We start from the raw sequence: 13940 nt of genomic DNA on the forward strand, positions 1-13940 counted from the left end.
TAGAGTTGTGAATACAACACTGTATATCAGTAGAGTTGTGAATACAACACTGTATATCAGTAGAGTTGTGAATAGAACACTGTATATCAGTAGAGTTGTGAATACAACACTGTATATCAGTAGAGTTGTGAATACAACACTGTATATCAGTAGAGTTGTGAATAGAACACTATATATCAGTAGAGTTGTGAATACAACACTGTATATCAGTAGAGTTGTGAATACAACACTGTATATCAGTAGAGTTGTGAATACAACACTGTATATCAGTGGAGTTGTGAATACAACACTGTATATCAGTAGAGTTGTGAATACAACACTGTATATCAGTGGAGTTGTGAATAGAACACTGTATATCAGTAGAGTTGTGAATACAACACTGTATATCAGTAGAGTTGTGGATACAATACTGTATATCAGTAGAGTTGTGAATACAACACTGTATATCAGTAGAGTTGTGAATAGAACACTGTATATCAGTAGAGTTGTGGATACAACACTGTATATCAGTAGAGTTGTGAATACAACACTGTATATCAGTAGAGTTGTGAATACAACACTGTATATCAGTAGAGTTATGAATACAACACTGTATATCAGTAGAGTTATGAATACAACACTGTATATCAGTAGAGTTGTGAATAGAACACTGTATATCAGTGGAGTTGTGAATACAACACTGTATATCAGTAGAGTTGTGAATACAACACTGTATATCAGTAGAGTTGTGGATACAATACTGTATATCAGTAGAGTTATGAATACAACACTGTATATCAGTGGAGTTGTGAATAGAACACTGTATATCAGTGGAGTTGTGAATACAACACTGTATATCAGTAGAGTTGTGAATACAACACTGTATATCAGTAGAGTTGTGAATACAACACTGTATATCAGTAGAGTTGTGGATACAACACTGTATATCAGTAGAGTTGTGAATACAACACTGTATATCAGTAGAGTTGTGAATAGAACATTGTATATCAGTAGAGTTGTGAATACAACACTGTATATCAGTAGAGTTGTGAATAGAACACTGTATATCAGTAGAGTTGTGAATAGAACACTGTATATCAGTAGAGTTGTGAATAGAACACTGTATATCAGTAGAGTTGTGAATAGAACACTGTATATCAGTGGAGTTGTGAATAGAACACTGTATATCAGTAGAGTTGTGAATACAATACTGTATATCAGTAGAGTTGTGAATACAACACTGTATATCAGTAGAGTTGTGAATAGAACACTGTATATCAGTAGAGTTGTGAATACAACACTGTATATCAGTAGAGTTGTGAATACAACACTGTATATCAGTAGAGTTGTGAATAGAACACTGTATATCAGTAGAGTTGTGAATACAACACTGTATATCAGTAGAGTTGTGAATACAACACTGTATATCAGTAGAGTTGTGAATAGAACACTATATATCAGTAGAGTTGTGAATACAACACTGTATATCAGTAGAGTTGTGAATACAACACTGTATATCAGTAGAGTTATGAATACAACACTATGTATCAGTAGAGTTGTGAATACATTGTTTATTAGTAGAATTGTTTATACAACAACTGTATATTAGTACTAAGAGAGTTGTGAGTGTAAAAGTGTATTGGTAGAGCTGGGAATGCAACACTTTATTGTTATTGGTAGGTCTGCGAAAAGAAGACTGCATATTTCAATATTGCATTATAAATAAGCCTGCCTTATGCACCTGTTTTTATAATTGCATGTTCTGTGTTAATTACAGGGTAAAATAATTCTTCCATTACCATCCATTGAAGTGTTAGCAGAAGCTGCAGCATTGCCTACCAGGAGGGCAGCTGTTATTCATGTCTTAGAATCATCTGTCATAGGTTGGATCAAACAGATTCGAGTGAGTATCAGTTATGTTTGCAATACCATACACATATAGTGGTATGTACGCTGTGAGTGCACTAACACTGTCTATGCTGTGAGTACACTAACACTGTCTATGCTGTGAGTACACTAACACACTGTCTATGCTGTGAGTACACTAACACTGTGTATGCTGTGAGTATACTGACACTGTCTATGCTGTGAGTACACTAACACACTGTCTATGCTGTGAGTACACTAACACACAGTGTTTAGAGTACACTAACACACTGTCTATGCTGTGAGTACACTAACACTGTCTATGCTGTGAGTACACTAACACTGTCTATGCTGTGAGTACACTAACACTGTCTATGTTGTGAGTACACTAACACACTGTCTATGCTGTGAGTACACTAACACTGTCTATGCTGTGAGTACACTAACACTGTCTATGCTGTGAGTACACTAACACACTGTCTATGCTGTGAGTACACTAAACACACAGTGTTTATGCTTAGAGTACACTAACACACTGTCTTACATGACATTGTATGATTTGTTACAGTTGGTATTAAAGCATGACCCAATTGCAGAGTTACACCATCAATTTGGAAGCAGACCTGGACCAATGGATGAGGTGCATATGTGGCAAGAAAGAAGAGATCAGTTACATTCCATCAACAAACAATTAGATTCACCAATTGCTAGTGATATATTAATGAATCTAGATGAAGCAAACAGTACCTATTCACACTCATTTCACAATGTCAGAAAAGATATTTCAAAGGTAAATGCATCTGTATTCTATCGACACTACAGTCAGTGCAATATTAGTACTTCTACATTATGTAGTAATTGATACATATATATGTGTTGTTGATTTAGTGCTAGAACTTTGTACTTTAAATCATTCAATAATACTGTTAACAGAGTCATTATTTTAAACTAAACCCTCAGTAGTGCTATTTGTGAGTTTAACTACACAGGCTTTCATTTAGATTTTTTGTAAATCATACTGATCTTGTCTGTTTCCCTTCCTTATCTCTACCTTCAGGCATTGATGGAAACTAACGAGAATTTAAAATTTTTGAGTACCCTACTGCAATGGTTTGAACAGCTACACAGTGCAACTTCACCACCTGAAATGCTACGTCTATTTGCACCCCTGATACATACTATGACATTAGTGTGGACACACTCCAGGTAAGAAATGCTATGTCTATTTGCACCCCTGAAACATACTATGACATTAGTGTGGACACACTTCACATATCATGTGGTCTGGGCATAGTACGCCACACTTGGACTCACATGTCATGTGGTCTTGGCATAGTAAGCCACACTTGGACTCACATGTCATGTGGTCTTGGCATAGTATGCCACACTTGGACTCACATGTCATGTGGTCTTGGCATAGTACGCCACACTTGGACTCACATGTCATGTGGTCTTGGCATAGTATGCCACACTTGGACTCACATGTTATGTGGTCTGGGCATAGTACGCCACACATGGACTCACATGTCATGTGGTCTGGGCATAGTATGCCACACTTAGACTCACATGTCATGTGGTCTGGGCATAGTATGCCACACTTGGACTCTCATGTCATGTGGTCTGGGCATAGTACGCCACACTTGTACTCACATGTTATGTGGTCTTGGAATAGTATGCCACACTTGTACTCACATGTCATATGGTCTGGGCATAGTACGCCACACTTGGACTCACATGTCATGTGGTCTGGGCATAGTACGCCACACTTGGACTCACATGTCATGTGGTCTTCGCATAGTATGCCACACTTGGACTCACATGTTAAGTGGTCGGGGCATAGTATGCCACACTTGGATGTGCATGTTATGTGGTCGGGGCATAGTACGCCACACTTGGACTCACATGTTAAGTGGTCGGGGCATAGTATGCCACACTTGGATGTGCATGTTATGTGGTCGGGGCATAGTATGCCACACTTGGACTCACATGTTAAGTGGTCGGGGCATAGTATGCCACACTTGGATGTGCATGTTATGTGGTCGGGGCATAGTATGCCACACTTGGACTCACATGTATAGGGTGAAATGCTGAGTTTCTATCACAGTTACCATTCTTTGTTTTTTGTTTAGATATTACCATCAAGAGATGAATTTTAATAATTTACTGAGACTTGTATCCAATGAAGTGGTAGCCAGAGCTGAGTCTATGGTAGGAGATGACGTTGTAGAGAATCCACTGCAGGTACATGTATAGTTATTACAATATATATCATTGTATACTACATGTATAGTATACAGTTATTACAATATATATCATTGCATACTGTATAGTTATTACAATATATATCATTGCATACTGTATAGTTATTACAATATATATCATTGCATACTGTATAGTTATTACAATATATATCATTGCATATTGCAGTATACAGTTATTACAATATATATATATATATATATATATATATATATATATATATATATATATATATATATATATATATATATATATATATATCATTGCATACTGTATAGTTATTACAATATATATCATTGCATACTACAGTATACAGTTATTACAATATATATGTCATTACATACTGTGTAGTTATTACAATATATATGTCATTGCATACTACAGTATACAGTTATTTAAACAATAATGTACGCCCTCCCAGCCCATAATTGACGAAAACAAACTTTGAACGACATAATGGGAAACTGTGAATATTTATGACAAATATGGCCGCCATCTTGCCGTTATCATGGGGTTGTGAAACGAAGTGATGTGTATATGCAGACTATAGCAGCTGACATGTGTACAAGGTTTGGTTGAAATCAGTCTATGCATATCAGAGATATACATCCACACTTTGACAATAATATGGTTATCTGACCTTGAAGATGAAGGTCAAGGTCAAAAGTTATTGTGCCATTGAAAAGCTCTTGATTTACAATATGGTGAAGACACTTGAATGAGGTCTCTATCTGTTAAACTTCAAGAGTTATTGGGCAAAGTGTGATTATTTATGTCAAATGTGGCCACCATTACGTTGTTGTCGTGAGGGTAGTAAAACCAAGTGAGGTACATTTGCCCTCTATAACATCTGACATTTGTACCAGGTTTGGTTAAAATTGGCGCATGCATATTGGAGATACAGGTGGATATGGGCGGATGGACGGACAGACGAACGGAACCTAACTTAGTAGCCCCCATCGGGCTTTGCCCTTTGGGGGGCTAATTAAAGGGTTTATTGCAAATACAACAATTGGGATGGTGGGCAATTGAATAAACATTAAAAATAAATAAATAAATAAATAAATATGCAAATGTCCTTAGCAACAAGACATGCCCATGGCAGCAGCTGAAATGATGACATATAATGCCAATATAACACCAGTGAAGGGAAGGCATATGAATAAACATTCCAAAACTATATGCAGATATGCCTAGCAACAAGACCATGCCCATAGCAACAGTTATACAATGGTGTATACTGCAGATATAGCACAATGGATGGGTAGGCATGGGAACAAATCTTCAAAAAATGTATGCAAATATGTCTAGTAACAACAAGACCACATAATCATTGCAGGAAAAAAAGTTTACTCTCAACAGTTGTGCTATAGTACCATTGGCACCTTTATTTCAGTAATATATATAGCATTTGTGGAAATACTCTGGATAAATTTATCATAATATAATATTAGGAGTTTATTCATCAAAGTCAGATTTTGGTGATTTGTCCTAACTATAGTTATTACATGTTTATTTGTTATATAGTCCTACTCAAGATTGAAGGATGCATTAAGAATTTGTGCTGCCTTCCGTGGTACTTATCTGGACTTCAAAGACAAGGCTGACAGCATTAATGCTCAGAGAAACTCAGAAACAGAAGAAGCAATGTAAGTTTATTTAATTGTTATTATTTACTTACATGTAGATATTAGCATATGCTGTATGTATTGTAATGTTACATATACTTGTAGTATGGATGCCATACCAATTGTACTTGTAGTATGGATGCCATGCCAATTGTACTTGTAGTATGGATGCCATACCAATTGTACTTGTAGTATGGATGCCATACCAATTGTACTTGTAGTATGGATGCCATACCAATTGTACTTGTAGTATGGATGCCATACCAATTGTACTTGTAGTATGGATGCCATGCCAATTGTACTTGTAGTATGGATGCCATACCAATTGTACTTGTAGTATGGATGCCATACCAATTGTACTTGTAGTATGGATGCCATACCAATTGTACTTGTAGTATGGATGCCATACCAATTGTACTTGTAGTATGGATGCCATACCAATTGTACTTGTAGTATGGATGCCATACCAATTGTACTTGTAGTATGGATGCCATGCCAATTATACTTGTAGTATGGATGCCATACCAATTGTACTTGTAGTATGGATGCCATACCAATTGTACTTGTAGTATGGATGCCATACCAATTGTACTTGTAGTATGGATGCCATACCAATTGTACTTGTAGTATGGATGCCATACCAATTGTACTTGTAGTATGGATGCCATGCCAATTGTACTTGTAGTATGGATGCCATACCAATTGTACTTGTAGTATGGATGCCATACCAATTGTACTTGTAGTATGGATGCCATGCCAATTATACTTGTAGTATGGATGCCATACCAATTGTACTTCTAGTATGGATGCCATACCAATTGTACTTGTAGTATGGATGCCATGCCAATTATACTTGTAGTATGGATGCCATACCAATTGTACTTCTAGTATGGATGCCATACCAATTGTACTTGTAGTATGGATGCCATACCAATTGTACTTGTAGTATGGATGCCATACCAATTGTACTTGTAGTATGGATGCCATGCCAATTATACTTGTAGTATGGATGCCATACCAATTGTACTTCTAGTATGGATGCCATACCAATTGTACTTGTAGTATGGATGCCATGCCAATTGTACTTGTAGTATGGATGCCATACCAATTGTACTTCTAGTATGGATGCCATACCAATTGTACTTGTAGTATGGATGCCATACCAATTGTACTTGTAGTATGGATGCCATGCCAATTGTACTTGTAGTATGGATGCCATACCAATTGTACTTGTAGTATGGATGCCATGCCAATTATACTTCTAGTATGGATGCCATACCAATTGTACTTGTAGTATGGATGCCATGCCAATTGTACTTGTAGTATGGATGCCATACCAATTGTACTTGTAGTATGGATGCCATGCCAATTGTACTTGTAGTATGGATGCCATGCCAATTGTACTTGTAGTATGGATGCCATACCAATTGTACTTGTAGTATGGATGCTATACCCGCAATTGTACTTGTAGTATGGATGCCATGCCAATTGTACTTGTAGTATGGATGCCATACCAATTGTACTTCTAGTATGGATGCTATACCCGCAATTGTACTTGTAGTATGGATGCCATGCCAATTGTACTTGTAGTATGGATGCCATACCAATTGTACTTCTAGTATGGATGCCATACCAATTGTACTTGTAGTATGGATGCCATGCCAATTGTACTTGTAGTATGGATGCCATACCAATTGTACTTGTAGTATGGATGCCATACCAATTGTACTTGTAGTATGGATGCCATACCAATTGTACTTGTAGTATGGATGCCATACCAATTGTACTTGTAGTATGGATGCCATACCAATTGTACTTGTAGTATGGATGCCATGCCAATTGTACTTGTAGTATGGATGCCATGCCAATTGTACTTGTAGTATGGATGCCATACCAATTGTACTTGTAGTATGGATGCCATACCAATTGTACTTGTAGTATGGATGCCATACCAATTGTACTTGTAGTATGGATGCCATGCCAATTGTACTTGTAGTATGGATGCCATACCAATTGTACTTGTAGTATGGATGCCATGCCAATTGTACTTGTAGTATGGATGCCATACCAATTGTACTTCTAGTATGGATGCCATACCAATTGTACTTGTAGTATGGATGCCATACCAATTGTACTTGTAGTATGGATGCCATACCAATTGTACTTGTAGTATGGATGCCATACCAATTGTACTTGTAGTATGGATGCCATGCCAATTGTACTTGTAGTATGGATGCCATACCAATTGTACTTGTAGTATGGATGCCATGCCAATTGTACTTGTAGTATGGATGCCATACCAATTGTACTTCTAGTATGGATGCCATACCAATTGTACTTCTAGTATGGATGCCATACCAATTGTACAACACTAGTTTATCAGTTAATTCATAACGTGGTCAGTGTAACACTAGTTTATCAGTTAATTCATAACGTGGTCAGTGTAAGACTAGTTTATCAGTTAATTCATAACGTGGTCAGTGTAAGACTAGTTTATCAGTTAATTCATAACGTGGTCAGTGTAACACTAGTTTATCAGTTAATTCATAACCTGGTCAGTGTAACACTAGTTTATCAGTTAATTCATAACCTGGTCAGTGTAAGACTAGTTTATCAGTTAATTCATAACGTGGTCAGTGTAACACTAGTTTATCAGTTAATTCATAACCTGGTCAGTGTAACATTAGTTTATCAGTTAATTCATAACCTGGTCAGTGTAACATTAGTTTATCAGTTAATTCATAACGTGGTCAGTGTAAGACTAGTTTATCAGTTAATTCATAACCTGGTCAGTGTAACACTAGTTTATCAGTTAATTCATAACGTGGTCAGTGTAACACTAGTTTATCAGTTAATTCATAACGTGGTCAGTGTAAGACTAGTTTAACAGTTAATTCATAACGTGGTCAGTGTAAGACTAGTTTATCAGTTAATTCATAACGTGGTCAGTGTAACACTAGTTTATCAGTTAATTCATAACGTGGTCAGTGTAAGACTAGTTTATCAGTTAATTCATAACGTGGTCAGTGTAAGACTAGTTTAACAGTTAATTCATAACGTGGTCAGTGTAACACTAGTTTATCAGTTAATTCATAACGTGGTCAGTGTAACACTAGTTTATCAGTTAATTCATAACCTGGTCAGTGTAAGACTAGTTTATCAGTTAATTCATAACGTGGTCAGTGTAACACTAGTTTATCAGTTAATTCATAACCTGGTCAGTGTAACATTAGTTTATCAGTTAATTCATAACCTGGTCAGTGTAACATTAGTTTATCAGTTAATTCATAACGTGGTCAGTGTAAGACTAGTTTATCAGTTAATTCATAACCTGGTCAGTGTAACACTAGTTTATCAGTTAATTCATAACGTGGTCAGTGTAACACTAGTTTATCAGTTAATTCATAACGTGGTCAGTGTAAGACTAGTTTAACAGTTAATTCATAACGTGGTCAGTGTAAGACTAGTTTATCAGTTAATTCATAACGTGGTCAGTGTAACACTAGTTTATCAGTTAATTCATAACGTGGTCAGTGTAAGACTAGTTTATCAGTTAATTCATAACGTGGTCAGTGTAAGACTAGTTTAACAGTTAATTCATAACGTGGTCAGTGTAACACTAGTTTATCAGTTAATTCATAACGTGGTCAGTGTAACACTAGTTTATCAGTTAATTCATATTGTATTGTGTGCATTGTGTATGATTCTATATCATTGTCTATTGTATTGTGTGCATTGTGTATGATTCTATACCATTGTCTATTGTATTGTGTGCATTGTGTATGATTCTATATCATTGTCTATTGTATTGTGTGCATTATGTATGATTCTATACCATTGTCTAATGTATTGTGTGCATTGTGTATCATTCTGTACATTCTCTATTGTATTGTGTGCATTGTGTATGATTCTATACCATTGTCTAATGTATTGTGTGCATTGTGTATCATTCTGTACATTCTCTATTGTATTGTGTGCATTGTGTATGATTCTATACCATTGTCTAATGTATTGTGTGCATTGTGTATCATTCTGTACATTCTCTATTGTATTGTGTGCATTGTGTATCATTCTGTACCATTGTCTATTGTATTGTGTACATTATGTATGATTCTATACCATTGTCTACTGTGTTGTGTGCATTGTGTATGATTCCATACCTTTGTCTATTGTATTGTGTGCATTATGTATGATTCTGTACCATTGTCTATTGTATTGTGTGCATTGTGTATGATTCTATACCATTGTCTATTGTATTGTGTGCATTGTGTATGATTCTGTACATTCTATATTGAATTGTGTGCATTGTGTATGATTCTGTACCACTGTCTATTGTATTGTGTGTATTGTGTATGATTCTGTACCATTGTCTATTGTATTGTGTGCTTTAGGTATGATTCTATACCTTTGTCTATTGTATTGTGTGCATTGTGTATGATTATATACCATTGTCTATTGTGTTGTGTGCATTGTGTATGATTCTATACCTTTGTCTATTGTGTTGTGTGCATTATGTATGATTCTTTACCATTGTCTATTGTATTGTGTGCATTGTGTATGATTCTATACCATTGTCTATTGCATTGTGTGCATTGTGTATGATTCTGTACCACTGTCTATTGTGTTGTGTGCATTGTGTATGATTCTGTACCAGTCTATTGTATTGTGTGCATTGTGTATGATTCTGTACCACTGTCTATTGTGTTGTGTGCATTGTGTATGATTCTGTACCAGTCTATTGTATTGTGTGCATTCTGTATGATTCAGTACCATTGTCTATTGTGTTGTGTGCATTGTGTATGATTCTGTACCATTGTCTATTTTATTGTGTGCATTGTGTATGATTCTATATCATTGTCTATTGTATTGTGTGCATTATGTATAATTCTGTACCATTGTCTATGGTATTGTGTACATTGTGTATGATTCTATACCATTGTCTATTGTGTTGTGTGCATTGTTATGATTCTATATCATTGTCTACTGTGTTGTGTGCATTGTGTATAATTCTGTACCATTGTCCATGGTATTGTGTACATTGTGTATGATTCTATACCATTGTCTATTGTCTATTGTATTGTGTACATTGTGTATAATTCTATACCATTGTCTGTTGTCTATTGTATACAGGACACTAAATCCTCCTAAAGGTGTACTCTACAGCACTAAACTGTATGGCATGTCAGTTAAGAAGAAAGAGTTGTTAGCTGGAACACATAAGGAGGCAACTATTTCTGATATGTCAACATTACTCAAAGAAGATGAATGGACAGATTCACCTTGGCCTCCTAGGAATGCCCCATGTTTTGATATCATGAACAGCTTTATGGAAAGGTATGGTAACAATGTAGATCCCTATCTTATCACATTACTATCAGGGCAATGTATTTGTACTGCATAGTATTCACAGCACTTTCTATCATTATTTGGATTTATTGATAGTAACTACTTAGTATTCTATACCATACATAGATTTATTGATAGTAACTACTTGGTATTCTATACCATACATAGATTTATTGATGGTAACTACTTAGTATTCTATACCATACATAGATTTATTGATAGTAACTACTTAGTATTCTATACCATACATAGATTTATTGATAGTAACTACTTAGTATTCTATACCATACATATATTTATTGATGGTAACTACTTGGTATTCTATACCATACATAGATTTATTGATAGTAACTACTTAGTATTCTATACCATACATAGATTTATTGATAGTAACTACTTAGTATTCTATACCATACATAGATTTATTGATAGTAACTACTTAGTATTCTATACCATACATAGATTTATTGATAGTAACTACTTAGTATTCTATACCATACATAGATTTATTGATAGTAACTACTTAGTATTCTATACCATACATAGATTTATTGATAGTAACTACTTGGTATTCTATACCATACATAGATTTATTGATAGTAACTACTTGGTATTCTATACCATACATAGATTTATTGATAGTAACTACATGTACTTAGTATTCTATACCATACATAGATTTATTGATAGTAACTACTTGGTATTCTATACCATACATAGATTTATTGATAGTAACTACTTAGTATTCTATACCATACATAGATTTATTGATAGTAACTACTTAGTATTCTATACCATACATAGATTTATTGATAGTAACTACTTGGTATTCTATACCATACATAGATTTATTGATAGTAACTACTTGGTATTCTATACCATACATAGATTTATTGATAGTAACTACTTGGTATTCTATACCATACATAGATTTATTGATAGTAACTACTTAGTATTCTATACCATACATAGATTTATTGATAGTAACTACTTAGTATTCTATACCATACATAGATTTATTGATGGTAACTACTTGGTATTCTATACCATACATAGATTTATTGATAGTAACTACTTAGTATTCTATACCATACATAGATTTATTGATAGTAACTACTTAGTATTCTATACCATACATAGATTTATTGATGGTAACTACTTGGTATTCTATACCATACATAGATTTATTGATAGTAACTACTTAGTATTCTATACCATACATAGATTTATTGATAGTAACTACTTAGTATTCTATACCATACATAGATTTATTGATAGTAACTACTTGGTATTCTATACCATACATAGATTTATTGATAGTAACTACTTAGTATTCTATACCATACATAGATTTATTGATAGTAACTACTTAGTATTCTATACCATACATAGATTTATTGATGGTAACTACTTGGTATTCTATACCATACATAGATTTATTGATGGTAACTACTTAGTATTCTATACCATACATAGATTTATTGATGGTAACTACTTGGTATTCTATACCATACATAGATTTATTGATAGTAACTACTTGGTATTCTATACCATACATAGATTTATTGATGGTAACTACTTGGTATTCTATACCATACATAGATTTATTGATGGTAACTACTTGGTATTCTATACCATACATAGATTTATTGATGGTAACTACTTGGTATTCTATACCATACATAGATTTATTGATAGTAACTACTTAGTATTCTATACCATACATAGATTTATTGATGGTAACTACTTAGTATTCTATACCATACATAGATATATTGATGGTAACTACTTAGTATTCTATACCATACATAGATTTATTGATAGTAACTACTTAATATTCTATACCATACATGGATTTATTGATGGTAACTACTTAGTATTCTATACCATGCATAGATTTATTGATAGTAACTACTTAGTATTCTCTACCATACATAGATTTATTGATAGTAACTACTTAGTATTCTATACCATACATAGATTTATTGATAGTAACTACTTAGTATTCTATACCATACATAGATTTATTGATGGTAACTACTTAGTATTCTATACCATACATAGATTTATTGATAGTAACTACTTAGTATTCTATACCATACATAGATTTATTGGTAGTAACTACTTAGTATTCTATACCATACATAGATTTATTGATAGTAACTACTTGGTATTCTATACCATACATAGATTTATTGATAGTAACTACTTAGTATTCTATACCATACATAGATTTATTGATAGTAACTACTTAGTATTCTATACCATACATAGATTTATTGATAGTAACTACTTAGTATTCTATACCATACATAGATTTATTGATAGTAACTACTTAGTATTCTATACCATACATAGATTTATTGATAGTAACTACTTAGTATTCTATACCATACATAGATTTATTGATAGTAACTACTTAGTATTCTATACCATACATAGATTTATTGATGGTAACTACTTAGTATTCTATACCATACATAGATTTATTGATAGTAACTACTTAGTATTCTATACCATACATAGATTTATTGATAGTAACTACTTAGTATTCTATACCATACATAGATTTATTGATGGTAACTACTTAGTATTCTATACCATACATAGATTTATTGATAGTAACTACTTAGTATTCTATACCATACATAGATTTATTGATAGTAACTACTTGGTATTCTATACCATACATAGATTTATTGATAGTAACTACTTAGTATTCTATACCATACATAGATTTATTGATAGTAACTACTTAGTATTCTATACCATACATAGATTTATTGATAGTAACTACTTAGTATTCTATACCATACATAGATTTATTGATGGTAACTACTTGGTATTCTATACCATACATAG

The 13940-nt window shown here is 33.8% G+C and overlaps 1 protein-coding gene across 1 annotated transcript in view; it reads left to right on the forward strand.

The window, feature by feature from the left end:
* Positions 1–13940, forward strand: part of LOC144444417 (uncharacterized) — a 237286-nt gene that overhangs the window by 10523 nt on the left and 212823 nt on the right. Inside the window, exons 5-10 of the mRNA XM_078133829.1 lie at positions 1757–1882; positions 2414–2635; positions 2903–3051; positions 3975–4086; positions 5632–5753; positions 10863–11066. Coding sequence (XP_077989955.1) covers positions 1757–1882; positions 2414–2635; positions 2903–3051; positions 3975–4086; positions 5632–5753; positions 10863–11066 — 935 coding nt within the window. The remainder of the gene's footprint in view (positions 1–1756; positions 1883–2413; positions 2636–2902; positions 3052–3974; positions 4087–5631; positions 5754–10862; positions 11067–13940) is intronic.

This window comes from Glandiceps talaboti, chromosome 13, assembly GCF_964340395.1.
Source record: "Glandiceps talaboti chromosome 13, keGlaTala1.1, whole genome shotgun sequence".
Taxonomy (NCBI): domain Eukaryota; kingdom Metazoa; phylum Hemichordata; class Enteropneusta; family Spengelidae; genus Glandiceps; species Glandiceps talaboti.